Source organism: Castanea sativa, chromosome 2 (genome assembly GCF_040712315.1).
Source record: "Castanea sativa cultivar Marrone di Chiusa Pesio chromosome 2, ASM4071231v1".
In the NCBI taxonomy this organism is placed as follows: domain Eukaryota; kingdom Viridiplantae; phylum Streptophyta; class Magnoliopsida; order Fagales; family Fagaceae; genus Castanea; species Castanea sativa.
The window spans coordinates 41215601-41226316 of NC_134014.1; the positions used below are offsets into that span (position 1 = coordinate 41215601).

General features: G+C 35.7%; 1 protein-coding gene across 1 annotated transcript; it reads left to right on the forward strand.

Moving 5' to 3' along the window:
• Positions 1-2412: 2412 nt before the first annotated feature.
• Positions 2413-9744, forward strand: LOC142625825 (calcium-transporting ATPase 2, plasma membrane-type-like). Its single transcript, XM_075799548.1, has 7 exons — positions 2413-2752; positions 5777-5831; positions 5905-7853; positions 7928-8086; positions 8175-8346; positions 8460-8758; positions 9267-9744. The coding sequence occupies exons 1-7, from the start codon at positions 2576-2578 to the stop codon at positions 9504-9506; spliced, it is 3051 nt and encodes a 1016-aa protein (XP_075655663.1). The 5' UTR covers positions 2413-2575; the 3' UTR covers positions 9507-9744.
• The last annotated feature ends 972 nt before the right edge of the window (positions 9745-10716 follow it).

The following is a 10716-nucleotide window of genomic DNA, read 5'->3' on the forward strand; positions in this document are numbered from 1 at the left end:
CTCAGCAACCGTGACTTAAGTCCATAACTGACTGAATGATGTCGCCGTTCTTCAATCTGATATCCCCGCGAGCCAAAATGATGCCGTTGTTTTTCAATTTGATATTCCGGCGAGCCAAAATGATGCTGCCATTCCAACATCCTTCAATTTAATCTTCAATCAGATTGCTTAAAATGATGCCGCTGTTCCAAAATGATGCCGCCGTTCTTCAATCTGATCTTCAATCAAATCGCTCAAAAACTTAGAGAGCAAATCACTCAGATTGCCCAAACTTGAGAGCTGTTGAGGAAGAAGAAGAGTTTGATAACCCATGAGACCCATCTGCCAAGTCCAAGTCCAAGCAAGCCGCTTGGGGTAGCTCCATGAGACCCATCTACACCTTCTCTACCTAGGTTTCTTTTGTTTTGTTTTGTTTTTTTTGTTTTTTTTTTTTTTTTTTTCTATCTGGGTAACTTTGCAAGCTGCTTGTGTGTGTGTGTGTGTGTGTTTTCTTTTTGTTGACTGTTCATGTATTTGATAGGAATGAATTAGCTGAAGATTTGTGGGTTGATGATGGTGGTTGGGTGGGTTGATGATGGTGGCTGGGTGAGTTGAGGTGGGTTGATGATGGTGGTTGGGTGAGTTCACGGTGGGTGTGGATTGAATATTTTATTTGAATAAATGTGTATAATAGACAAACTGATGTGGGTGTTTTGTAAAAATAAAAGTGTAAAATAGAAAAAGAAGATTTTAGATGTGTAAATTTATAAAATTTACACAGTGGATGCTCTAAGGGTCCTTTAGTTTGGAGTAAAAATAGGGAGGATGAAAAATAGAGAGAAAAATAGGGTGGAAAATGTTGTTTTCCACTGTTCGGCTGGGGAAAGAAAATAATAAGGAGAGAAAACCCAGGAGAAAGTTGTCTCTCCGGGCCCACATTTTTTTTCCTCCCAAATCGGGAGGAAAATCTGGGGAGAAAAGTGCTATAGTAGTACTTTTACAAAAATGCCGTCTTCCCACCTCTCCTTATCACTTTCCTCTTCTCATCTCATTCACCAACGGGTCCAGGTTCTCTTCTTTTTTTTTTTTTCAACATGACTTGATCTATTTTTTTTCAACATTCTCTTCTCTTTTTTTTTTTTTTTTTTAACATGACCTGATCTATTTTTTTTCACCCCTCTAACCAAACACACTAGAGGGAAAACTAAATATTTTACATCCTCTCACAATTTTCTATCCTCTCACAATTTTCTATCCTCCTATTTTTCCACTCTTCTAACCGAACAGACCCTAAGGGTGAAGTCAGTAAGGGGGAGGGGGGCAATTGCCTCCTTGACTTTGTAAAAAATGCCCCAAGAGTCACTAGTCTTGGTGATATATTCCTAAGTTGTTTGACACTTTGACCCCTCTTATATGAAAAAAAAAAAAAAAAAGTGACCCCATTCCCCTTTTAAAGAAGGGTGCAGTTGATAAGGGCACACATTAAGCTATCTATTTTTAAATACATTTTATGAGAAATTGAAAAAGCTGTAAAAATTTTTCAATTCCCGACAAAACTTTTTTTAAAAATAGTATACTATTGTATGCCCTTAAGGTATACGTTAGTAAAATTCTTTAACAAAACAAACTGGAAAGTAAGTGAAAATGATTTCCTGACACACTTTACTTCATAAAAAATATATAAAAAATGTTATGTTAAAAAAATTTTACAACAAATGATAGGAACTAAGCAATTACGCCTATTTGAAACCGCGTAAGCTTGCTTTCTCTTTAAGTTTTCAACTTTTCTATAACAGTTTCTTGGTCCTTTTCAGAAACAGCTTCGCGTAAACAAAGTAAACAAAAAAAAAAAAGAAAAAAAAGCGCAACTGTTGGGAACAAATTTTTTTTTTTTTTTTAAATTATTACATTAATTTAATCCAATTGCTGGTAACGAACACCTAAACAAAGTGAAAGACTTCCAACGTCTCCAGAGTTAGTCTTTAATGGTAGTTATTTTTGTTTTGACTCCGTCTTTCTCTCGACTCCAAGAGACCAGGAAGTAGCAGACCCAGCCAGTTCAGTTACACCAATTAACCTCTTTAAGTAGTGCATCAAATCTCGGATCATCTTCTTCCTTATCCTCTCAATCTCCGAAAAATTTCCTGTTCCATTTACTATTTCCAATTCCAAATCAGGGAAAAAAGGAAATTACCCGGAAAGCACGCAGAGCCGACCCTTCCCTTAGGCGAGTTAGGCAATTGCCTAAGCGGAAGGAAGGCCACAAAATTTTAAAAAATTAGGGGTAGTAGGGGAAAAAAAATTTAGTTTTAGATGAATTACAAAAAACGTCTAGAGCAGACCGTCAAAGCACTAACTAAATATTACCGTGTTCTTAACTCTCTCAGTCTCTCTTTGTCAGGCTATGTAAGTGAAATTTCTCTGAAAAGGGACAGGCTGCTTGTTTCTTCGAACTTTCCGAGGCTGCTTCTCTTGCAACTCCGAGGATGCTTCTGCTTCTTTTGCAACTTTGATAAGTTGTGCTTCCGTCCCTATATATGAGGCGAGGTATATTTGAGAGGGATTAGTCACAATATTGCGATTTTAGAAGGTGAAAATGGAGAGCTATATTTTGAATGACTTTGAAGTGGAACCGAAGCACTCGTCTGAAGAGGTGCTTCAGAGATGGAGGAAGCTGTGTGGATTTGTGAAGAACCCGAAGCGAAGGTTTCGTTTTACAGCCAATCTCTCGAAGCGTTACGAAGCTCAGGCTATGCGCCGCACCTACTACCAGGTCTCGCCTCTTTCTCTCATTTTATTTATGATTTATTTATTTCATTCAACCAATACCAAAAAATACAAAAAAAAGCAAAACAGAAAAAAGTGCTCCTTCTACCAAGCAAAAAACACCCACATCGGTAAAATTATGCATTTATTCACTACATTAACCTTGCATGGTGCATCTAATATTTTATAAGTTTTTTCTGTCTTGTCTCTGCTCTCACTATCACTCTCACCTGACTGTCACCTCACCTCACTCCCCCTTTGTCTCTGCTGAGTTCGCTTGTGGGTACGGTGCCAAACTCGTCTTTGCTGCCAGTGTAAGTGGTGGTTTTGGTGTTGGAATTTTCGTGGTAAGAGACAAAGCTTTTATCTTTTTCCTCTTCTTCTTTTTTCACAAACCCATCGTCGTTAGACAAGTCAAGTAGTTTATCTACAAAAAAACCGTCACAAGCCAAGCCGTTTTGCTCTTTGACTGCTCACAACTCTTCAGAAGTCGCCTGTGGGGTTGGTTTCAAGGCCATTTCTTTCCTAAAACTGGTTTTCAAAGCCGTTGCACAAATTTATGGTTGCAAAAAAATTTAATATGCATAATTAAACTAACTTATTTGGTCTATTCTAAAGATAAATATCGAACACGCTAAGTTAAAACATGATCATCTTTACACGCACCCTGACTAGTAAAGTAGAAGGGAACGTGACTGCGTTTGGATTCCACTGAAGCTGTGTCTGCGTTTTCAGTTTTTTTTTTTTTTTTTTTTCCTCCAGCCGCAAGTGTTGACCCAATCTTCTGTGAACAGTGCAAGTCAATTTTTAATTTCGGTGAGAAAACACGCTACCTTTTGGACCATTTTAAGGACGGATTGGTATGACATTTTAAATAATAGTTTTTAATCACACATATTTTTATATATTTTATCATTCATATGTATTTTTAAAAAATACAAATAACGTTATTAGAACAGTGTTATCAAACGGGCCCTAAAATTTGTTTGTACTGACATGCAAGTTTGGCTTTCAATTTTTTTTTTTAAAGAAATTTTGTATCTATTTAGTAATCTTGGGAGCAATTAGCCCAATAGATATATTATTATTATTATTATTATTATTATTCTGCATATTGCTACGCTTTAGTTGAGCCATATCAGCAGCCACATTACTCACTTATTTTTTACCTTTTATTTTCTCTTTCTAAACTCTTATTTTCCCTATTCAAAAAAAAAAAAAAACCCTTATTTTCTCTAGTCCACATTTATTATTTCACTTTCTTCAACATTTCCCCTCCCTCTTTATCTCTCCGAATCCGATCTTTCACTAAGATTTCGAATAGTTGTCCCGAATTCAAGTTGATTTTGTTTTGCCTCTTCGTCGCTTACTACTCTCTACTTTACTTCTTTATCTTGATACTACTCTCTATTTTTTTGTTACATTTTATCATTTTTTTTTTAATATTTTGACTCTTCTTCTCCTTCGATATCATTTCTTGTATTCATTCCATATTTTCCCCGAAAAAGCTGAGTACTTACACTCTGGTGGTTTTCTATTTAAATATGTGTTTTGATATTGTGTTTTTCTTTTTTTAATTTCCCATTACAAAGTCTTCTCTCTCCCTTCTCTCAAAAAAAAAAAAAAAGTCTTCTCTCTCTCTCTATTATAACTTTGGTTGAATTTTGATTTGCGTTAATACTCAGTTTTTTTGTAAATAGGAATTTGAGTTTATGTCAAAACACAATCTATATGACTATGAATTTGAATATGTCTACCAATTTTTTGAGTAATAAATTATTATAAAGTCTATCTTTTATTTCTTTTGTTTCATTTTAATTTTGGTTAAGATAATATTGTAATATTATAATTTTGTAATGAATTTTTATTATTACGATAATCTCATTATTCGTTAAGAGATGAGAAATTTGAATAATAAATTTGAAATTTGTAAAATTTAGTTGTATGTAAAATATAACACACTACAACAGAAGTTAGAAAAATAAAGTTCACCTTAAAAAAATATTAATCAAACATACTAAATATAATGGTATGATATATTTGTACTTTGTAGAGACAAAAAGATAAAGAATACTTGTAAAAATATTTTAAAATAAATAAATAATACTTGAAGTAATTTTTATATGATTTGCTCCCATTCTTTGGCTCTTTCCATTGGCGTGTTTATCATTTCATAATCTCATAGTTTTGAACAATTTTTAATTATGTGTGGTGCTTAGTAATTCCATCATCCAAGATTGACACATCAACACTACCGATATTCCATTTCTGATCCGGTCAAATATATATTGAGATGAATTTTCAGTCACGGCTTAATCAATCAAAACCTCCTTGTTTGTGATTGGCCTAGTATCACAGTTCACAAATATTATGTCGTAGTTGAGTGGGAAAAGACCACGTTAAATAATCACATTAGCCAGTAATCCAGCTTTGGAAACTGAAGTAGCTAACTGGTATCTTGACTCAGCTCTTCCATGAAAAAGTAATTGGTGGAAGTGCAACCATGAGCTTGATCTTAGAAAGAGAATCTTATGTGAATTTAAATTTCTCAAAGCAGAATGGGCACTTTGGTATTAGAATAGAACATGAATTGGATTTTAAAAAAAGAAAAGTAAAAAAGAACATAAATTGTGTCATGAAGTTATTAGTAATTTAGACCTCATTACTATTCATGAACGCAACAGGTAGGAGTTGGTTACTTGTTAATCTAAAAATCCCTGAAGTCTTTTGAATATTTTCAAAAGATAATTGTGTTTCATTTTTAAATTCACATTCTTTGTGCCTCCCCCTTGGGTTGTATTTTACGTTTCTTAGTCCAGTTACTCTTGTAGTTCTTATATCTTCTTGTTAATAATTGCACTCCTTGACTTACTCTTTTTTTTTTTTTTAAGACTATGGATACAAAATGGAAATCCAGATACCTGAATTCCTTTTGTGCAGATGGATTACCAAAACCGAACTGTACAGAGGTTATGATCATAACTCGGTTAAAACTTGGGAGACTAACTACTTTTCTATTTGAGTATTGTAGGAGAAGTTAAGGGTTGTTGTTTTAGTTTCCAAAGCTGCATTTCAATTTATCCAAGGCAAGTTTCTTCTAGGTTAATGTAAATTTAGATTATATTAAAAGGTTCTCCATTCTGACTATGATGTCTGCAGGCGTGCAACCAAGTGACTACACTGTACCTGAGGAAGTTAAAGCTGCAGGTTTTGGAATTTGTGGTGAAGAATTGGGATCTATTGTTGAAGGTCATAATTTGCAGAAGCTCAATGATCATGGTGGAATAGCTGGTATTGCAGAAAAGCTCTGCACTTCAACCCTCAATGGACTTACTACTGATAGTGATTTGCTGAATCGCAGACAGGAGATTTTTGGAATTAATAAATTTACTGAGAGTGAAGGGCGGAGTTTCTTGGTATTTGTTTGGGAAGCCCTTCAAGACATGACTCTTATGATCCTTGGAGTATGTGCTTTTGTGTCTTTGCTTGTTGGCATAGTTATGGAAGGATGGCCAAAAGGGGCTCATGATGGCCTAGGAATAGTTGCAAGCATCTTGTTGGTTGTTTTTGTCACCGCAACAAGTGATTATCGTCAATCTTTACAATTCAAGGATTTGGACAAGGAAAAAAAGAAGATTGCTATTCATGTTACGAGAAATGGGGATAGGCAGAAGATGTCAATATATGACTTACTTCCTGGTGATATTGTACATCTTGCTATCGGTGACCAAGTCCCTGCAGATGGAGTTTTTGTTTCAGGTTTTTCTGTGTTAATTGATGAATCAAGTTTAACTGGGGAGAGCGAGCCAGTAATGGTGACTGCAGAAAATCCTTTTCTTCTATCTGGAACTAAGGTTCAGGATGGATCTTGCAAGATGATGGTTACTACTGTCGGGATGAGGACCCAATGGGGAAAATTGATGGCAACTCTTAGTGAAGGTGGAGATGATGAAACCCCATTGCAGGTAAAATTGAATGGAGTGGCAACAATCATTGGTAAGGTTGGACTTTTCTTTGCCATTGTGACTTTTGCAGTATTGGTGCAAGGATTGATGAGCCGTAAATGGCAAGATGGAACTTACTTGAGGTGGTCTGGAGATGAAGCTTTGGAAATGTTGGAATTTTTCGCTGTTGCTGTTACAATTGTTGTTGTTGCTGTTCCAGAAGGGCTTCCATTGGCTGTAACATTGAGCCTTGCCTTTGCCATGAAAAAGATGATGAATGATAAAGCACTTGTGCGCCATTTGGCAGCATGTGAGACCATGGGATCATCCACATGTATTTGTAGCGACAAAACTGGGACACTAACTACCAACCATATGGCAGTTGTAAAATCTTGCATTTGCATGAATGTCAGGGAAGTGAGCAAACCTCTTGATGCTTCCAGCTTGTGCTCTGAACTCCCAGATTCTGCTGTGAAAATTCTGCTACAATCAATATTTAATAATACTGGAGGAGAAGTTGTTGTAAACAAAAATGGCAAATCTGAGATACTGGGAACACCCACTGATACTGCTTTGTTGGAGTTTGGCTTGTCACTTGGTGGGAATTTTCATGCTGAGAGACAAGCATCTAAACTTCTTAAAGTTGAGCCGTTCAATTCTTTGAAGAAACGGATGGGGGTAGTACTGGAGCTTCCTGAAGGTGGTTTACGAGCCCACAGTAAAGGTGCTTCAGAGATAATATTGGCTGCCTGTGATAAGGTGATCAATGCAAATGGTGAGATTGTTCCCCTTGATGAAGCAACCATTAATTATCTTAACGATACAATTAATCAATTTGCTAATGAGGCACTACGAACTCTCTGCCTTGCTTATATGGAACTAGAAAATGGGTTCTCTGTTGAGAATCCCATCCCAGTTTCGGGGTATACTTGTATAGGAATAGTAGGTATTAAAGATCCTGTACGTCCTGGTGTTAAGGAGTCTGTTGCAGTTTGCCGTTCGGCTGGAATTACTGTACGAATGGTTACAGGAGACAATATTAATACTGCAAAGGCTATAGCTAGGGAGTGCGGGATTCTCACAGATGATGGTATAGCCATTGAAGGTCCAGAATTCCGGGAGAAAAGTGAGGAGGAAATGCTCAAAATAATTCCTAAACTTCAGGTAATTTATTGGATCACTCGGTAATAAGTATGGTTTTTTCTAAGTAACGATAAGGTTTGACTTTATATCTATAGGTGATGGCTCGATCTTCACCTCTAGACAAGCATACTCTAGTGAAGCACTTGCGAACCTCATTAGGTGAGGTAGTTGCTGTAACTGGTGATGGAACAAATGATGCCCCTGCACTTCATGAAGCCGATATTGGACTAGCAATGGGCATTGCTGGAACTGAGGTGAGTATATAACAATGTTGTCTAATATTCCCATAAGAAAACATAGGCACACATTGTGAACAATTCAACTAATCTTTACTAAATTCAGGTGGCTAAAGAAAGTGCTGATGTGATAATTCTAGATGATAATTTCTCCACGATTGTGACAGTGGCCAAATGGGGACGTTCAGTTTACATAAATATTCAAAAATTTGTACAGTTCCAACTGACTGTTAATGTGGTTGCATTGATTGTTAACTTCTCTTCAGCTTGTCTGACAGGTTAGAGAAGCCCACATGCTATTTGTTTTCATTTTGAACTTGTCTTCATTTTATGTCAAAAGAACCATTTTTCTCATTTATGCTAATACCTTTGCATAAAATTGTGCATTCAGGGACTGCACCCCTAACAGCTGTTCAGCTATTATGGGTCAACATGATCATGGATACATTGGGAGCACTTGCACTTGCAACTGAGCCTCCAAATGATGACTTGATGAAGCGTTCACCAGTTGGTAGGAAAGGGAACTTTATCAGTAATGTCATGTGGAGGAATATCTTAGGGCAGTCTTTATATCAGTTTGTGGTAATTTGGTTGCTTCAGTCAAAAGGAAAAGTGATATTCGGTCTTGAAGGCCCTGATTCTGATCTGATCCTGAACACACTTATTTTCAATTCATTTGTCTTTTGCCAGGTAATTTTTTCTGAAAGATCTACAACAATGATTTGTCATAAACCCTGTTTAATTAGTATGGAGTGATCTATGTTAATGGGAAATGATGTTATCTTCTGAAGCCTAAAACCAAGAGTTCTGCTCCATTTCCTATGATAGCAAAGTGACCTGAATAGGGTTGCATATAGATTGCTAAAATAGATTCAGGTTCTGAAAAACTGATCACCACACTTCTCTTTTCAACTTTATCACATGGACCTGTGCAATTTAGTTCAAGACACGAATCACTGGTACTCCTCTTTTTGCATAGAGTTCCTTAGTTTGTCTACTTTGCAGAGGATTTAAATTTATTGTTGCAACTTTTTGCTTAAACACGTGCATTTCTCTAAATTTACACTAGTAATTCACCGAATCACAAAGATTAGTGAACATTGAAGTATTTTTCTATTTCTTAGTTATAAGGTAGATTAATTAGCTTACAGCAAAGTGATTTGATTTGATTTGATTTGATTTGATTTGATTCTTACAGATTTTTAATGAAGTAAGCTCACGTGAGATGGAGGAAATAGATGTTTTCAAAGGCATACTGAATAACTATGTTTTTGTGGCCGTCCTCAGTTGCACTGTAATCTTCCAAATTATAATAATTGAGTTCCTGGGAACGTTTGCAAACACAACGCCTCTCACTTTTGCACAGTGGTTCCTTAGTGTCTTCATTGGATTTTTGGGCATGCCAATTGCTGCTGGCTTAAAGATGATCCCTGTATGAGCAACCCAATTTGTTGGAGTCTTTTGGCCCAATTGCTGCTGGCTTAAAGATGATCCCTGTATGCCTAAATCTCATCACACCCTGGGTATTTTTGTAATTGGAAAATGTATAAATTCCGAATTATGATGAATGTAAATCATTAACATTCAGAAAAAAAAAAAAAAAAAATCAGTTTCAATTGTTATTTTTTATTTAGTTAATGTTAATTAATTTTGACATCATGGTGGATGAACTATAATTTGAATTTACCATTCTTGTTTTCATAACTATTAATTTTTGGAAAGTATATAAAAAAATGTGTTTTTTTTTTTTGTGTTTTTGAAAACTTGAAATATGTAACAGTTTTAGAATAAGTTAATTTTGTTTCCAAAGAGATAAACATGTTGTGCGGTAGCCTACTGGCTGCTTCTTATTTGGAATAATCCTTGCTTCAATGATTCAATCCCCCTATGTTGCAAATTTTTATTTTTTTAACAAAAACTTCTCTCTCCACCTTTTTCCTGAATTTCCGCAACACCTATACCGAACGTCCACAACATTTTTACAATAATTTCACAACAAATCATAGGTGGTTAGTTGTTATTAGTTCAAATTTGAACCTAACACAAAAATTATTTTTTTGCCCCAACAATAACAACCAGTAACAATCTGCCATTTAGAATTTGTTGTAGAAATGTTGTAAAAATATTGTGGACATATCATTTCTCATACCAAAAGTATGTCAAATTTATCAGTTTCTCTCCTTTTACTTACATTTCGTAACACCTAAAATTTACATCTCTCCTCATCTCCTGATAAACTTTGCATAGTATACATAAATCCAATAAACTCTGATTTTTACACTATTGAGCCAAAAACTCCAACTTGTTGACCTGAATTCTAAAACAAAATAATATTTTTTTATTCCGTGTATTTAATGTATCTGTCACTTTCTCTCTCTTCATTTTCTCTGTTTTGGAAAATTCTTAGGTATTTTCGGAGCACGGAAAAATGGTGCTCCCTCCTCTCACATTCATGATGAACCCTACCATGAATTTAATGAGTGGACCCCACCATGAATGTGAGAGGAGGGAGCATGATTCTCTGTACTCCAGGAGTCCCTAAGAATTACTCCATAGTTTCTCATCTCTCTCTTTCTCCACAACGTTCTGGCCTCTCTCATAACATCTCTATCCTGGTCTCTCTCTCTCAAGGTGGCTTATATTGATCG

Bases quoted from the DNA above. Each gene is read 5' to 3' on its own strand.
- LOC142625825 (XM_075799548.1), top strand. From the start codon at position 2,576: ATGGAGAGCTATATTTTGAATGACTTTGAAGTGGAACCGAAGCACTCG. The intron at 8,087-8,174 runs GTGAGTATATAA...TACTAAATTCAG, and splicing joins TGGGCATTGCTGGAACTGAG to GTGGCTAAAGAAAGTGCTGA. The intron at 8,759-9,266 runs GTAATTTTTTCT...TGATTCTTACAG, and splicing joins ATTCATTTGTCTTTTGCCAG to ATTTTTAATGAAGTAAGCTC.